This window comes from Tachypleus tridentatus, chromosome 10, assembly GCF_004210375.1.
Source record: "Tachypleus tridentatus isolate NWPU-2018 chromosome 10, ASM421037v1, whole genome shotgun sequence".
NCBI classification, from domain to species: domain Eukaryota; kingdom Metazoa; phylum Arthropoda; class Merostomata; order Xiphosura; family Limulidae; genus Tachypleus; species Tachypleus tridentatus.
In genome coordinates, this window is record NC_134834.1 from 116,067,507 (window position 1) to 116,086,153 (window position 18,647).

At 35.7% G+C, this 18,647-nt stretch overlaps 1 protein-coding gene and 1 long non-coding RNA gene across 16 annotated transcripts in view; one reads left to right on the top strand and one right to left on the bottom strand.

Annotated features, from left to right (window-relative positions):
- LOC143230138 (uncharacterized) overlaps positions 1-7,463 on the bottom strand; it is a 45,868-nt gene extending 38,405 nt beyond the window's left edge. The window contains exons 1-2 of the long non-coding RNA XR_013016262.1: positions 7,160-7,463; positions 6,732-6,799 (exon numbers count right to left, since the gene is read on the bottom strand). This is a non-coding gene — a long non-coding RNA (uncharacterized LOC143230138). The remainder of the gene's footprint in view (positions 1-6,731; positions 6,800-7,159) is intronic.
- LOC143230132 (toll-like receptor 10) overlaps positions 1-18,647 on the top strand; it is a 49,120-nt gene that overhangs the window by 19,550 nt on the left and 10,923 nt on the right. For 6 of the 15 annotated variants that reach the window (XM_076463196.1, XM_076463191.1, XM_076463198.1 and 3 more), the window contains exon 3: positions 14,298-17,007. The exons of the other annotated variants lie outside the window; for them this stretch is intronic. In XM_076463196.1, the coding sequence (XP_076319311.1) occupies positions 14,298-16,610 (2,313 nt within the window). In that variant the 3' untranslated portion in view covers positions 16,611-17,007. The remainder of the gene's footprint in view (positions 1-14,297; positions 17,008-18,647) is intronic. 15 annotated transcript variants of the gene reach the window in all.

Sequence of the window (18,647 nt, forward strand, 5' to 3'; positions counted from 1 at the left end):
CTACTCAACCATAGCATCATATCTATGTTATTATCACCTGCTTAATAATAGCATCATATCTATGTTATTATCATCTACTCAACCATAGCATCATATCTATGTTATTATCACCTGCTTAATAATAGCATCATATCTATGTTATTATCATCTACTCAACCATAGCATCACATCTATGTTATTATCACCCGCTTAATAATAGCATCATATCTATGTTATTATCATCTACTCAACCATAGCATCATATCTATGTTATTATCACCTGCTTAACAATAGCATCATATCTATGTTATTATCATCTACTCAACCATAGCATCATATCTATGTTATTATCACCTGCTTAATAATAGCATCATATCTATGTTATTATCATCTACTCAACCATAGCATCACATCTATGTTATTATCACCTGCTTAATAATAGCATCATATCTATGTTATTATCATCTACTCAACCATAGCATCATATCTATGTTATTATCACCTGCTTAACAATAGCATCATATCTATGTTATTATCACCTGCTTAACAATAGCATCATATCTATGTTATTATCACCTGCTTAACAATAGCATCATATCTATGTTATTATCACCTGCTTAACAATAGCATCACATCTATGTTATTATCACCTGCTTAACAATAGCATCATATCTATGTTATTATCACCCGCTTAACAATAGCATCATATCTATGTTATTATCACCTAGCTTAACAATAGCATCACATCTATGTTATTATCACCCGCTTAACAATAGCATCATATCTATGTTATTATCACCTGCTTAACAATAGCATCATATCTATGTTATTATCACCTGCTTAACAATAGCATCATATCTATGTTATTATCACCTGCTTAACAACAGCATCACATCTATGTTATTATCACCTGCTTAACAATAGCATCATATCTATGTTATTATCACCTGCTTAACAATAGCATCACATCTATGTTATTATCACCTGCTTAACAATAGCATCATATCTATGTTATTATCACCTGCTTAACAATAGCATCATATCTATGTTATTATCACCTGCTTAACAATAGCATCACATCTATGTTATTATCACCTGCTTAACAATAGCATCATATCTATGTTATTATCACCTGCTTAACAACAGCATCACATCTATGTTATTATCACCTGCTTAACAATAGCATCATATCTATGTTATTATCACCTGCTTAACAATAGCATCACATCTATGTTATTATCACCTGCTTAACAATAGCATCATATCTATGTTATTATCACCTGCTTAACAATAGCATCATATCTATGTTATTATCACCTGCTTAACAACACCATCATATCTATGTTATTATCACCTGCTTAACAATAGCATCACATCTATGTTATTATCACCTGCTTAACAATAGCATCATATCTATGTTATTATCACCTGCTTAACAACAGCATCACATCTATGTTATTATCACCTGCTTAACAATAGCATCATATCTATGTTATTATCACCTGCTTAACAATAGCATCACATCTATGTTATTATCACCTGCTTAACAATAGCATCATATCTATGTTATTATCACTTGCTTAACAATAGCATCATATCTATGTTATTATCACCTGCTTAATAATAGCATCATATCTATGTTATTATCATCTACTCAACTAATTATATAACATTAAATGTAATGATCAAACAGGTTACAACCAACATTTTACAGGTAAAGGCTGTCTGGGTTCACATTTAGCACATGGTAATTATAACTACTATTACGATACAGAAATTTTTCACATTTTTATCACCCCGTTTCTGTGCAGTTTTATGATAAACACGTGGTTTAGGAAAGTGTTCCAATTATTTCTTTCTAATATCCATTAGAGAGTAATTGATGATCTCCAGTAGTGATTGACAGGAAGTAGGAAGATACGACGAGGTTCTATGTTTATTTTGGTCCAATACATTTCATGGAAGAAATACAAATAACAAAGAGATTCACACTGTGGCTGAAAGCAAGAAAAGCACGGCTGTACCTAGGGTTTTGTACAATACTCTTACGTGGTGTTTTTCCTAAGGATTAATACATAAGATATTTCAACTGAATCATGTTGAAATATTCGTGAACAGGTTAAATTCACCGACAGTGGTTCAGATACCATGAGAGATATATAATTTGGCTTACCTTGTATTTTATTCAATTGTGATAGAAATAATTTCAGCCAATCAGGTTGAAATATTTTCAATAAATTCACGGGTTTGGTGAATGTTTTATTAATATTGTTTTCTTATAAGAGGCACTATTACACCATTAAAATACAAAGTGTAAGTGTAGTAAAAAGAGGTGGAAAGAGACATGTCCAAGGTGGAAACTTTTTTTTGCACCAAAGTTACTTTACAGTTTGTAAATAGAATGAGGTTTCCAAGAAAAGGAAATGAAAGTGTTGTCAAGGCTGTCAGTTAGCGTTACCTGACTCAAGTGAGTTTGAGTGTGTCAAGGCTGTTAGTTAGCGTTACTTGACTCAAGTCAGTTTGAGTGTGTAGGAACCTGTTGCAGTCCTGACCTCCATTCTTTCTTACTGGAACCAGATGTATATTTGACAACCAGGTGATAAGAAGACAAATGAGGCCTGGTCAGGAACTGTGGAGTATACTACTGTTGTCTTAAAGAGAAAACAGAAACTGTGGAGTATACTACTGTTGTCTTACAGAGAAAACAGAAACTGTGGAGTATACTACTGTTGTCTTAAAGAGAAAACAGAAACTGTGGAGTATACTACTGTTGTCTTAAAGAGAAAACAGAAACTGTGGAGTATACTACTGTTGTCTTAGAGAGAAAACAGAAACTGTGGAGTATACTACTGTTGTCTTAGAGAGAAAACAGAAACTGTGGAGTATACTACTGTTGTCTTAGAGAGAAAACAGAAACTGTGGAGGATACTACTGTTGTCTTAGAGAGAAAACAGAAACTGTGGAGTATACTACTGTTGTCTTAGAGAGAAAACAGAAACTATGGAGTATACTACTGTTGTCTTAGAGAGAAAACAGAAACTGTGGAGTATACTACTGTTGTCTTAAAGAGAAAACAGAAACTGTGGAGTATACTACTGTTGTCTTAAAGAGAAAACAGAAACTGTGGAGTATACTACTGTTGTCTTACAGAGAAAACAGAAACTGTGGAGTATACTACTGTTGTCTTAAAGAGAAAACAGAAACTGTGGAGTATACTACTGTTGTCTTAAAGAGAAAACAGAAACTATGGAGTATACTACTGTTGTCTTAGAGAGAAAACAGAAACTGTGGAGTATACTACTGTTGTCTTAGAGAGAAAACAGAAACTGTGGAGTATACTACTGTTGTCTTAGAGAGAAAACAGAAACTGTGGAGTATACTACTGTTGTCTTAGAGAGAAAACAGAAACTGTGGAGGATACTACTGTTGTCTTAGAGAGAAAACAGAAACTGTGGAGTATACTACTGTTGTCTTAGAGAGAAAACAGAAACTGTGGAGTATACTACTGTTGTCTTAGAGAGAAAACAGAAACTGTGGAGTATACTACTGTTGTCTTAAAGAGAAAACAGAAACTGTGGAGTATACTACTGTTGTCTTACAGAGAAAACAGAAACTGTGGAGTATACTACTGTTGTCTTAAAGAGAAAACAGAAACTGTGGAGTATACTACTGTTGTCTTAAAGAGAAAACAGAAACTGTGGAGTATACTACTGTTGTCTTACAGAGAAAACAGAAACTGTGGAGTATACTACTGTTGTCTTAAAGAGAAAACAGAAACTGTGGAGTATACTACTGTTGTCTTACAGAGAAAACAGAAACTGTGGAGTATACTACTGTTGTCTTAGAGAGAAAACAGAAACTGTGGAGTATACTACTGTTGTCTTAGAGAGAAAACAGAAACTGTGGAGTATACTACTGTTGTCTTAGAGAGAAAACAGAAACTGTGGAGTATACTACTGTTGTCTTAGAGAGAAAACAGAAACTGTGGAGGATACTACTGTTGTCTTAGAGAGAAAACAGAAACTGTGGAGTATACTACTGTTGTCTTAGAGAGAAAACAGAAACTGTGGAGTATACTACTGTTGTCTTAGAGAGAAAACAGAAACTGTGGAGTATACTACTGTTGTCTTAAAGAGAAAACAGAAACTGTGGAGTATACTACTGTTGTCTTAAAGAGAAAACAGAAACTGTGGAGTATACTACTGTTGTCTTACAGAGAAAACAGAAACTGTGGAGTATACTACTGTTGTCTTAAAGAGAAAACAGAAACTGTGGAGTATACTACTGTTGTCTTAAAGAGAAAACAGAAACTGTGGAGTATACTACTGTTGTCTTAAAGAGAAAACAGAAACTGTGAATTATACTACTGTTGTCTTACAGAGAAAACAGAAACTGTGGGTATACTACTGTTGTCTTAAAGAGAAAACAGAAACTGTGGAGTATACTACTGTTGTCTTACAGAGAAAACAGAAACTGTGGAGTATACTACTGTTGTCTTACAGAGAAAACAGAAACTGTGGAGTATACTACTGTTGTCTTAAAGAGAAAACAGAAACTGAGGAGTATACTACTGTTGTCTTAAAGAGAAAACAGAAACTGTGGAGTATACTACTGTTGTCTTAGAGAGAAAACAGAAACTGTGGAGTATACTACTGTTGTCTTAGAGAGAAAACAGAAACTGTGGAGTATACTACTGTTGTCTTAGAGAGAAAACAGAAACTGTGGAGTATACTACTGTTGTCTTAAAGAGAAAACAGAAACTGTGGAGTATACTACTGTTGTCTTACAGAGAAAACAGAAACTGTGGAGTATACTACTGTTGTCTTAAAGGGAAAACAGAAACTGTGGAGTATACTACTGTTGTCTTAAAGAGAAAACAGAAACTGTGGAGTATACTACTGTTGTCTTACAGAGAAAACAGAAACTGTGGAGTATACTACTGTTGTCTTAAAGAGAAAACAGAAACTGTGGAGTATACTACTGTTGTCTTAAAGAGAAAACAGAAACTGTGGAGTATACTACTGTTGTCTTAAAGAGAAAACAGAAACTGTGGAGTATACTACTGTTGTCTTACAGAGAAAACAGAAACTGTGGAGTATACTACTGTTGTCTTAAAGAGAAAACAGAAACTGTGGAGTATACTACTGTTGTCTTACAGAGAAAACAGAAACTGTGGAGTATACTACTGTTGTCTTACAGAGAAAACAGAAACTGTGGAGTATGCTCCTGTTGTCTTGAAGAGAAAACAGTTGAGAAGTAGTGCCACATGTAGTCTGTAAAGCAGAGCCACAGAGTAGCAGGAATGGGTAAGTTCTAAGGTTCATGTTATACAGGTAACATGGTAACCAATAGACTTGTAGACATGTTACTTAACTAATACCTTATATTATGGTCTATAGTCATAACCACATATTACAACGATCTCTAATCTACTCAATCAGTTGAACATTTGACCAATTGAAATTAAAAAAACTTGCATTTTTAAACTGGACTTTTGCATACAACAGTAAGTTTTGGATGCTCTTGGCTATCTTGTTTTTTACTATCCACTGATTTTCCATTCCTTATTGTTGAGTATTCCCAAAGCATTTTTGGTACGTTTTGATTCATTGGCACAGTTTAAGACGATTACGAAGAAATGTCAGCTAAGCTGAAAATGAAACCTCGATAAGACCGTCTGAAGACCGGTCTCTTCATCACTCGACTGATAGCAGATGTGAAAAACCAAGGCTTACTGACATCAAAATGGCCACATCAAATGCCCATGCAACTTCCTTAACATGAATTTTGTTTTGCTTCTTCTCAGTGGGAATTTTTTAAACATGTGTTTTATGCTATTCTTGTTTGTCAATTTAATTTCCTTTTGATGTTATATTTTATATATGTGTGAAGATTGTATCATATGATGTTATATTTTATATGTGTGTGAAGATTGTATCATATGATGTGTTTTTATATGTGTGTGAAGATTGTATCATATGATGTGTTTTTATATGTGTGTGAAGATTGTATCATATGATGTTATATTTTATATGTGTGTGAAGATTGTATCATATGATGTTATATTTTATATGTGTGTGAAGATTGTATCATATGATGTGTTTTTATATGTGTGAAGATTGTATCATATGATGTGTTTTGATGTGTGTGAAGATTGTATCATATGATGTTATATTTTATATGTGTGTGAAGATTGTATCATATGATGTTATATTTTATATGTGTGTGAAGATTGTATCATATGATGTGTTTTGATATGTATATGAAGATTGTATCATATGATGTGTTTTTATATGTGTGTGAAGATTGTATCATATGATGTGTTTTGATACGTATGTGAAGATTGTATCATATGATGTGTTTTGATACGTGTGTGAAGATTGTATCATACTTTATCTGCTTTGTATTCAAATGCATATTGTTTGCACTTTACATCACGTATCTATTTACTTCTCTTGGAATGGTCAGATGGTTATGGCACTCGACTCATAACCTGAGGGTCTCGGGTCCGAATCCCGGTCACACCAAACATGCTCGCCTTTTCAACTGTGGAAACGTTATAATGTGATAGTTAATCCCACTATTCGTTGGTAAAATAGTCGCCCAAGAGTTGGCGGTGGGTGGAGATAAATATTTGCTTTCCCTCTTGTATATCATTGCTAAATTAGGAATGGGTAGCGCAGATATTTCACAAAACAAATAAACATTTCTTACTTAACTTAAAACTCAGTTGTTAGTCAAATTCAAAATACCTCATAAATTCCCTGCATGATCCATTATAAAGTGCTCCTATTTGATATTTACACAGTATTCGGTTTACCTGAAAACAACACAATGCTTTGTTTTCTCAGGCGGATATATAATAATAATAACATAACTAATTTGACCTGGTAAAGAACATAACTTATTATTAACACAACTCATAATCTCAGTAAAGATGCCAAACTTTACACTTGTCTTTAATTTGTAATTGTTTGAGTTTTTGAGATAAACCTTGTTTTACTGTGCACAATTTGGATTCACTTTTCTTCATTGGTTCAAATTCAGCTGAGGGCCAAAAGAAAAATCTCACGGAAAAGCCACCAATCGTTCCCTTAAAGCATTAAAATGGCGGCTCCAACTTCAGCAATATCACAATAAAAATAGAAACTGATCATAGATAAAAATAATGAGAACTAACCCATTCTACTATAAACAACCATCTAACGTTCACATATACTCAGTCCAACATGGAAGGCACACGAAGGAAGACAGCTGTCACAACATAGTCAGGCCTAATTGCAATGTTTATCTTGATAACCGTGCACTCTGGGGGCCATAATAACTCACTGCTTTAAACAGACACAAAAATGTATAGAAAATGACGTACATTTCGCGTGGTTACGCAGTTTTTATGCTTTTTTTTTACTACTCTATTGCAACACAGCTTCCTTTCCGTCCTTCAAGAAGACTGGATTACACCAACCACATTATTAGGTGCAATAGTGCACAACAACAAGAAACAAGATTACTAGTTTTCTCAGGTTATTTGTATGGGTAAAAAGCCTCAAAGTTTACAACAAAATTCAACCTGAAATAACAAATCATTTGTTCGTGGTACCAAATGGTTATTCTTAACTTTCACATTTCTGTAAAATGATGTTTGACAGGTAAATATAAAAGTATCTGTAATTTATATGAAAAAAAACTTCTGTAATAGTTCCAGATGGATTAATTGCGTAACACACCATATAGTACACACATCTACTAAGCACGTGATGAGGTTCCAGGCGTTTTGCATAGCTTTCGACACTTGTATGCAACATAACTTTAAACACAGTATTAACTGACATGTCTTTGACTGCAAGCTATTGCATCTTTTGTATTGTTTAGTTGTTCTCTGCGTTTCAGTTGGTTCCAACATTTTATATTACGACATGAAATGTAATTAATTCTCGTCAAGGGGAGTAACTTTCAACGAAACAGATCTTGTCAGGTATGAATTACACATGACACACATCATTATTGGGCAAGTAGTGAACATTATGGCTACTCTGCAATACGTAAATACGTGTGTATATATATCATTTAGATTTAGAATCTCACAATGGAAATGTGTTGTTGTTTCAGTCCCATGTAATATTTGCTTCAGAGGGAGGATTGCTCCTTCCCATTTGCGCCCTCTCTACACAAATTCAAGCTCATTGTTTGGCCCCTCCCTCTCAGTTCATGTATCACTATAACATCAAATTTCCGTTCTAAACATAATTCTTAAAATATCCTGGAAATGTACAGAAATAGGATATACCGTTGATTTCACAAACATGCATTGTCTCGTTTGTCAGAATTTGTTCAGCTGTGGCAATATTAGAGGAGGGATCTTTGGATTATTACTCTATACGTGGGATGTGGTTAATTACAGAATTAATAACAAGAGTACAGCATGCCCTACCAATTGAGATAAAAATAAAAATCCAGACGTTGATACTAGAAGCTGGTGTATTATTATTATTCGGATGCTTTGGTCACTGGTTGTGAAGCCTGTTTCGTGATATTTTTTTCAATCTCGAAACAAGTTTTATTTTACTGTAGAATCATGAAATCGTTAGTGTTATAAACATTTCTAGAATTCGTCAAAATATATCTGATAAACAAGATTCTTTTAAAAACTATTTTCCAAAAAAAGCGAAACGAATTTTTACGGAGCGCCAAGAAATATAGGCATTAAAATGAATATATTGCGTTAGTAAAGTTTGTTAAAGTAGCAATGCCTTTGGATATTGTTTCATATTTTTAAACAGTTAATAAACTATAACTTTGTTCAATCTGTTGTAGTGCATTTATTACCTCCGCCAAAGAAGGTGGACGGTGATTATGTAAGTGTTTATCAACAAAATGTCTCGAAAACGGCTGAATGGTTTTTTTTTTTAAAAGCTGTTATATATTTGGAGTGTGATCCAGCTCAGAAGTGATTGGCTTTTTGATGGTAAAGCTCACAGCAAGGTCACGAAGATCCAAAAAATCTATATCTGTTTATATGGGGACCAATTTTTGCTCAATTATTCAGTGAGAAATGTTCGGTTTTTGATTAAACTTGATAGGTATATGAAGAATGTTATTCATCATTGTTCTGACGAAAATGGTCCGTGTTCGTTAATAACGACAGATACACAGACACACTTTAGTGTTTTATGAGAACCGTGGCGGAGGTATACTCTCTAACGAGTGAACCCTAGTTTAATTCTGTATTTTTTACTTATTTATACGGAATACTACGCGTTGTAATTTAGTTCGGCTTAATTTGTTCGTGCTGTACAAAAACTATAGTTGGTCAGAAGTCACCTATAATATTCTCAGTTTGTCCTAATGTCCCTTATAACAGCGACAACAAGAGGATTGGTCCTATAGTAAATTACCGACCATTGCCTGCATTTTCCCTGCCTTTGGCTAAGTCTTCACACAAAATAAAAAGATTGGGCAAAGGGTTGTAAACAATCCCAATATTTAATACAAAAACAAGTAAAGTTTCACTTATAAAGCAGTCCCGCAGTCGGCTGAAGAGAGAGTTGTTTGATTGTTTATCGAATTTCGTGCAGAGGTACTTGAGTTAGCTGTGCTTGCCGAATTTAAGTGATAACTTAGAAGGAAGCAGCTAGTCAACACTATCCACTGCCAGTTCTTGATGTACTCTCCTACCAACGATAAGTGAGATTGACCGTCACTTTATAACGCCTCCACGGTTGAAAGGGCGAACATGTTTGGCGAGGGAATCAGAAACCTCGATGATTACGAATCCAGTGTCCTAACCATCAGGCTAGGCTATGCTATTGTTAGCAAGTAATATTAAATTCTTAGACCAGAGTTTTCCAATGTGTGGGGCGCAAATGATCTCTTGAGGGGACGCAAGCGATAGGGTTAAGTCAATTGTGCAATAATGCAAAATTAAGCTCGCTTCAAGCTATACTTCACACACGTAATACAAAAAATAAGATTGTACAATACGTAAAAAAAACACCTAAAGCCCAGAAAAATAGCAAAAATAAACAATGAAAGACAAAAGCAAAAGCCTTAGTGACTGTTCAAGCAATTGTTACTCTACTCAGTTCCTCTCCCATAATATATTAACAGTTGTATTGAAGATAATAAATAGTGGTTAAACAAACTCTGTATTAAACTATTTTGCTGCAACTAAGTATAACAAATGAGCGACTTAATGTTTACCCATTCACTTCACTATTATAGAAACTATTTCAAATAGCAATATTATTTTATGTGAAATATTTCATTCAAGTACCAAACATATCATACAACTAAAATTCATAAATCTTTGTGATTTTAAAGAATAGCCTATTTAATATAAATAGACTTTATTCATTCTTTAATCAAAACGTCTGTAGTATTCCTTAAGAGGTCACTACTGAAGCCACTTGCAGATGGACATTATTTTTGTTTCTGTCTGTGGATCAATAATACCACAGAGATATTTCACTACAACTCATTGTGACGTACTCAGTCTAAGGCCGATCAGTCGAGCCAACTTCAGAACAACTGAGCTGGCTAAATAATTACACATACAAGCCAGACACAAAAGTTGAACAAAACATTTGAAATACAGGGTATGTTCACACTATACTGAAATACTTTACTGAAATGTAGATAAATTCAGAACAGTAGAGGTTTCTCCCATCTATTATTTTATATTTATCAATCGAATTCATTTTATATTTACCTTTACAGAATGTACTTTAAAACATGAACTAGACTAAAGACATGACACTTTTAAATGCGTATATTTGTTGACATATGAGTAATATTATTTCACTGTAACATTTAAACCCATTAGGTATATTTGTTGACATATGAGTAATATTATTTCATTGTAACATTTAAACCCATTAGGTAATCAGTAGCATGAATGAACTTGGTTTATAAATGATAGAGTGCAGTTCTTGTATTTCGACAGTACTTTACAACAAAAACATTTAACACTCGCTACTCATTAGGGTTATCTCAATATGTGGTTACATTATCAGTCTTTAGATTTAATGATGGTCTAAAACTTAAAACTATTATTTTAACAAAATAACTAGTATAACATTGTTACACATGTAACTTTTTATAACACATATTACCCATCATTTGAACGAGAAAAATATTATATTTAGTAACTTATTTCATACACTTTCACAGTTATCTGTACTGAAAATACAAGGAGTCATTGTGTCGTTTACAAGTGTGTTGACGTCTTGAACGAAACACTATTTCTGTCAATAGATAACATTACACCATTTATTTAGGTATTTAAATTTAGGCGTTACATTTCAAGCTAAACCAACGAGCTCTGTTACTGGGCGAAACGTCTCGTCGGCGACGCACTCTCTAGACAATTTTCTTTGTCATGCTCCTCTGGTTCCATGTTGTGGAACTATGGTGTCATCAGTCCTCCCTATTGCCCGAAGTCGACATATATGTCGCTCTCTGGTGGTGGTCCATGCAACAAACGAAATAACTACTGACACTTATGATGAGCACGGCACAAATAACCCATTGTGTAGCTTTTTTCTTAAAAAAAAGCAGTTATATATTCCTACCTCCAGGTGGAATAGGACAGAGTGAAATGTTTATAATGTAGTAAATAGTTTTGGTAGTTACTTACAATATAATATAATAAATCACTTTTAACTCAAAGTTTTAAGCCCATGAAATTGCAATGCTAAATTCCGAGGTACGATTCCTCTGGATGATACAGGAGGTAACCCAGTATTGCTTTGCTCTAAAAACAGATTTAAAACCGAACTTTTTATTTTTCTTGGCAGCTAACAGAAACACATAAATATTGTTCTGCTTATAACGCAAGTATTTGTTTGTTTTGGAATTTCGCGCAAAGCTACTCGAGGACTATCTGTGCTAGCCGTCCCTCATTTTGCAGTGTAAGACCAGAGGGAAGTCATCACCACCCACCGCCAACTCTTGGGCTACTCTTTTACCAACGAATAGTGGGATTGACCGTCACATTATAACGCCCCCACGGCTGAAAGGGCGAGCATGTTTGGCGCGACTGGGATGCGAACCCAGGACCCTCGGATTACGAGTCGCACGCCTTAACACGCTTGGCCATGCCGGGCCAATAACGCAAGTAAATAAACCAGAGAAAAAATGGAGTATTTTAATTTCTGAAAAGCAGCATTCTAAAACACGAAGTATTAAATTGGACTGGTTTGGTGGCATACGTTTTGTATGCAGTTCTTGAGATTTATTATACAACTCTGTTTCATATTGTCCACCGGGTTTACAACGCTAAAATCAGGGGTTCGATCTCTCTCTGTGGACTCAGCAGATAGCCCGATGAGGCTTTGCTATAAGTTTGTTTTGTTTGTTTTTTTAATTTCGCGCGAAGCTACTCGAGGGCTATCTGCGCTAGGCGTCCATAATTTAGCAGTGTAAGACTAGAGGGAAGGCAGCTAGTCGTCACCACCCACTGCCAATGCTTGGGATACTCTTTTACCAACGAATAGTGGGATTAACCGTCACGTTATAGAGCCCCCACGGCTGAAAGGGCGAGCATGTTTGGTGCGACGGGGAATCGAACTCGCGACCCCTTTGCTATAAGAAAGTACTCACGCACCCGTTTCATATTCATACCACAAATTAAATTACGTTCCAAGAATAATGTACAGTAACGACAGAAAGTGTTCGTACCCGTTCGTCCCGAGTGGTTTTTTGTTCATAACTTTAAAAGTATCACGATTAGGCTAATAGAAGTAGGATATATTATAAATATTATACTAACACACATCTACATAAGTTTTTATGTAAATTAAACGACAAATAAACTGTTTATAAATAAATAACCAAAAATAGGAGGAGCAGAAAGTGTTCGTACAGTTCAGAACGTGTGAAAAAACTGATATTCCCGGAAAATTTTGTTTAGTTTGGCGAATAAACTACATTATACCATTTCAGAACTATACACTGGGTTCATAATTATTGGAATTTAGTCAGAAAAAAAATGTACTTCTGGCAATTTAGCGCCGTCTCCGTCATTATCTGCTTGGTCATCATGGCGAACAGGAAACAATTGTCCAGTGATTTAAGAAACCGAATTATTGTAAAATATAAGTCTCGTGTGTCTCTTTCCGGTATTGCTAAACAACTTAATGTGCCGAGATCTACTGTTCAAAGCATAATTGCCAAGTTTAAGCTTACAGGATCAACTGCTAACCTCCCTCGTTCCGGACGCCCCACTAAAATTCCAGTGAGAGCCAAGAGGAAAGTTCTCAGAGAAGTTAGTAGGAACCCTCGTTTAACACGTAATGACATAGAGAAACTGGTAAGGGAAACTAGGGTTGAAGTAAACATCTCTACAGTTACGAACATGTTACGCTCTTCTGGATTCAAAGCATGCCGTCCTCGTAGGACTCCATATTTAAAGCCTGTTCATTCAGAAGCATGACTGAGGTATGCAAGAAAGCATATAGATAAATAAATCTTTACCTATTGGAAGAATATTCTTTGATCAGACGAGACTAAAATGGAGCTTTTCAGCCACAATGATGTTCACTATATTTTCCGTAAGAAGGGGGGAACGAAATCTTCCAAAGAACACCGTCCCTACAGTTAAACACGGAGGTGGCTTGATCATGCTATGGGGTTCCTTCAGCTCTTCTGGTGTAGGCAGCCTTCACCGCGTCAACGGAATCATGAAAAAAGAAGAGTACGTTGATATATTAGGCACTTATATCAAGAATGATGCTCGGAACTGGAACTGCGGCTTGGGCGTCGTTGGATCTTCCAGTACGACAATGACCCTAAGCACACATCAAAATATGTGCAAGAGGAATCATATAAGTGTTCTGGAGTGGCCATCTCAGTCACCCGATCTCAACCCATTTGAAAACATTTGGCATGAGTTGAAGACCAAGGTTCATCAACGTCATCCGAAAAACTTGCAAGAGTTGGAGGCCTTCTGTAGAGAAGAATGGAAGAAAATACCAGTCGAGTAATGTCAAACAATCATGGAAGGCTATAAGGAGAGATTGGGCCAAGTAATTCACCTGAAAGGCTACACAACTGACCATTAAAGTAGATGCACGAACACTTTCTGCTCCTCCTATGTTTGGTTATTTGTTTATAAACAGTTTATTTGTCATTCAGTTTATATAAAAATTTATGTAGATGTGTGTTAATATAATATTTATAATATACTCTATTTTCATTTTCCTAATCATGATACTTTTATGTTATGAGGAAAAAACTACTCACGACGCAGGGGTACGAACACTTTCTGTCGTAACTGTAATTAAGCTCATTTGTTTAATTATATTTCATTTCCATTTTAGGAATGGATAGTACTACTTCTTCTGAGCTTGAAGACAGTTGTGGGAATAAGAAACGACTGTGAAGTCGCTGAAAAAAAACGTTGGTTGGAACTTCGAGGCTGTAATCAAACAACTGACCGGAAGAACCGTCTAATTGCTGAGTGTTCGTATTTTTGTATTTCAAAACCTGGTATAAAGTATATTCCTGCAGATGGACAAGTTGTTAAAGTTTCTGTTGAACTTGGCTCTAAACCACTGAGTAACTTTACTGATACAAATACGTGCCTCACACTCAACAGACTTATTGTGACAAAACAGGTAACAAATTTTAAAATCGATCTAAGTAACAAGACAACTTTGGCTTACCATCCAAAAGTGAGGGAGGCGCTATTTTATGTTAAAGAAATTTTCGTTGATATCGTATTTCATGAACAGAATATATTTGGTGTTGCGACGTGTGATGACCCTAAGGAAAGTGAAATGAAAAATGTAACTTCATGCAAATGGCGAATTAGTGCGTTTCAATCGCTTTTAACTTCCGAGAGTGGTTGGGATGTTCTCGAACAACAAACAACGAACCAGGTCCCTCAAGCTTTGCTTTTCTTGAAACTCTACTGGGTGCTGTCACAGGCGACGATTGATACAATCTCACTTACGTTAGCCAAAGTTGTCCGCAACTTTCCAAGAGAAGCAGCAATGCTTGCGAGAGGGTTAGATGTTCGAAATATCTTTTTCCCAGGAAGCAATTTTCACAGTCTAAAAGATGGAGACATTCCTATGTTACCAAATCTAACACAACTGAGTTTTGCAAATAACCAGCTCGAATCTATAGATATGAATGTATTTCAGCCTCTTCCTGCTTTGCAGATCTTAGATCTCAGTGGTAATAAACTTAACAAAGTGCCAGTAGCTATATTTAAGCACTCTAAACTTGAAACTTTAGATTTGAGTAACAGTCGACCTGAACACCGATTCGTAGTCCCGGGAGAGGCTGAAACGTTAGAAGAAAATATATCAAACTTGAGAGTTCTGAACTTGAGTAACACTCCTGTAATGATACTTCCTGACAATTCCTTTCACGTTTTCCCTAAACTAACTCAGCTGTTCCTCAGAAACTGTTCTATATTTCAAATCAGTGAGCTAGCTTTTTTAAACCTACCCGAATTAGAAATACTGGACTTGACGAGAAATGACATAGTGTCTATATACAACAGCATATTCGCTGTATTGCCCAAACTTCGAATCCTAAACCTGCAAAGAAACGTCATTAGCCTCATGGATTCAACTATAGAACTTAGTCCTCTTCAAAACCTTCAGGTCCTTAACCTCTCCTTTAACAACATAACATTTATAAATCATGCGAATTTTGCCAACGTTTCCACCGTTTCATTAGATCTCAGAGGAAACAAACTGGAGCCATGGACAACCCCCATTTTCAGTGCTATAGCTCACTTAAGTGACCTACACCTAGAAAGCTCTTCGCTAACAGTTCTAAACAGAGTTATGTTAAAAGACCTAGAACAAATCGAGAATGTTAGTGTAGAAAACAACCCATGGGACTGCCTATCGTGTGACCTAGTCTACCTACAACAGTGGCTTCAAAATCAACAAAGTAAGCGAAGTGATTTTTCAAGCTATAAATGTCACTACCCAAAGTCTCTAAGGAATACGGAAGTTCTCGAGGCGCAATACAACGTAGAAGCTTGCGTTATTTTACCATTTAATGTTGTTCTTTATGTTGTGACACCGCTAACATGTGTAACTGCTTTCCTAATCACGCTAGTAAGTGTTTGCTACTGGTACAGGTGGTACATTCGATACTTCCTGTTCCTTTGCCGAATCAAAGTCACTAAGTTTCGCGAGAAAAAACTCTCCGATAGTTACCTTTACGATGCTTTTATATCTTACTGTGACAGCGATCTCGCTTGGGTTGCTCAAAAGCTTGTCCCCATGTTGGAAAATCCAGAAGGCGGTCTTCGTCTGTGTCTTCACGATCGAAACTTTTTAGCAGGTTTATCAATCGAACAAAATATTATCGAGAGTATTGACAAGAGTAGAAAAACCGTTTTCATTCTGTCACCGAGTTTTTTAAAAAGCCAGTGGTGTATGTATGAAATACAAATAGCCCAGCATCGGTTGCTAGAAAACAATCGTAATTCTCTGGTGTTGGTCAAGATGAAGAACCTCCCTCAAAAGGATACTACCAAAGAGCTTCAGTACCTATTACGAACACGAACCTACCTTGAATGGCCTGAGAACTCGAAAGCTCAATCTTTATTCTGGTTGAGACTAAGAAACGCCCTGACTTCTCCGTGTAGAAATACTACTGTATAAAGTATAATATATATGTATATAAACTGAAGCACCTGTCCTTTATGCGGATTACGGACTTCAAAAAATGTTGGAGCGAATGCTATAAGTCACACAAAAATCTTAACTTTCACACAATTTATTTATAACATATTATTAAAGTCTCCATTATTATATCACCAAACGTTTTGTACAAGGTTTAAGAACTCAACAAGTATATATTTAAAACACGGTATACATGTGCGATGGTCAGGGTGACTTTGTATCAAGAAGTAACGAACAAAGTAGTGGAAGTAGGGGATGCTTTTGCGTTATCCGCTTTCAACACCCAGCTCTTAATATCCTTCCAGAATATTTCATGTCATTGGCCGCAGGAGTGTCTTACATCCCAAGGTTGAAAGGTCACGGGTCAAAGTAGGAAGTGAGTATATTTCAGAAACAGCTTTTCATATCAGCCTTATGATGGTTTTAGCTAAGTTTCTGTATTATTGCAGTAGTTGAGGCCAATATTTCACTGCATACGTCCATAGAAAATACTCGCACACTCGCTAAGATATATAACATATACGTGTGCTTTCGCCCCACACTTTGTGTATGTCGTGTTCAAGAAAAGTTAATATTATTTGCATGAAAGGATATGGCGCCATGTGTGAACGTAGTTAACGTTAACTTTGTCAATGATAATAAATGCTCAATAATAGCAATGATGGGGTATGGAGCGGGATTATGACCTCACATTAAATGTCCCTCGTTTCAAACTATCATCCCATAAAGTTTGGTTGAGATCAGATCACTAACCTGAGAGGCGTTATATAACGGACAAACAGACAGACGTATATACGTTTCTCCTATTCTTCTTCGAACTTTGTCATCGTTGCATGAATTAAAATAACAATTTTATTTATTTATTTAATTTTAAAGAGAAATAACGTATTTGCTGACGCCCAGTGTTAAATAACTAACTATATTGGAAAATGCGTTGTAAACACACAAATACAAAAGGGACATGATCAGGTGGTTAGGGCTGTTCTCTTTTAACGTGTTATTATTACACCTGTTCCATCAAACATGTTCGCCCTTTTAACCATAAAGGTGTTATAATGTTTCAGTCAATCCCATTATTCGTTGGCAAAAGAGTAGTCCAAGATTTGACGGTGAGTGGCAATGACTAGGTGCCTCCCCTCTAGTCTCTCACTGCTAAATTAGCAGTAGATAGCCTTAGTGTGGTTATGCACGAAATTCAAAACAAATGAATATATATTTGTTAGGAATTTCCATAAATTTTGTTACTTTCGAGACCAGTGTCAGATTTTTAACCTGGGATAACTTGTTTCTTTGTTGTTTATTTATGATGTGATATTTATTAATCAACTCTGTTTCACATTGTCCCCCGGGTTTACAACGCTAAAATCAGGGGTTCGATCTCCCTCGGTGGACTCAGCAGATAGCCCGATGTAGCCTTGCTATAAGTTTGTTTTGTTTGTTTTATTAAATTTCGCGCAAAGCTACTCGAGGGCTATCTGCGCTAGCCGTCCCTAATTTAGCAGTGTAAGACTAGAGGGAAGGCAGCTAGTCATCACCACCCAACGCCAACTCTTGGGCTACTCTTTTACCAACGAATAGTGGGATTGACCGTCACATAATAATGTACCCACAGCTGAAAGGGCGACCAGGATTCGAACCCCCGACCCTCGGATTACGAGTCGAACGCCTAAACACGATTGGCCATGCCGGGCTCTGGGATAACTTAAGCCTTGTACTTATGCATTATTGAAAAAGAAAAAAGTGAACAAAAACCTTTTTGTTGTAAAATATACTTTAAAAACATACATACAAGTTGAAAAATGACCAAAATATGCAATAGACGTTTAACCAAATACAAGCACAATGTCCTTAAGATTCTAAACTAGTTAATATAAACTGTGAATAAGCACAATTATTGTTTAAAGTTTTCCAAAAAAATACTTTTTTTTTTTTTTTCTTTCTAAAGTGAAGTATATAGGGTCGACCACACTCTTCGTTGTGGGGTTTTCTTTTCCTGGACAAAATAATTAATTTCAG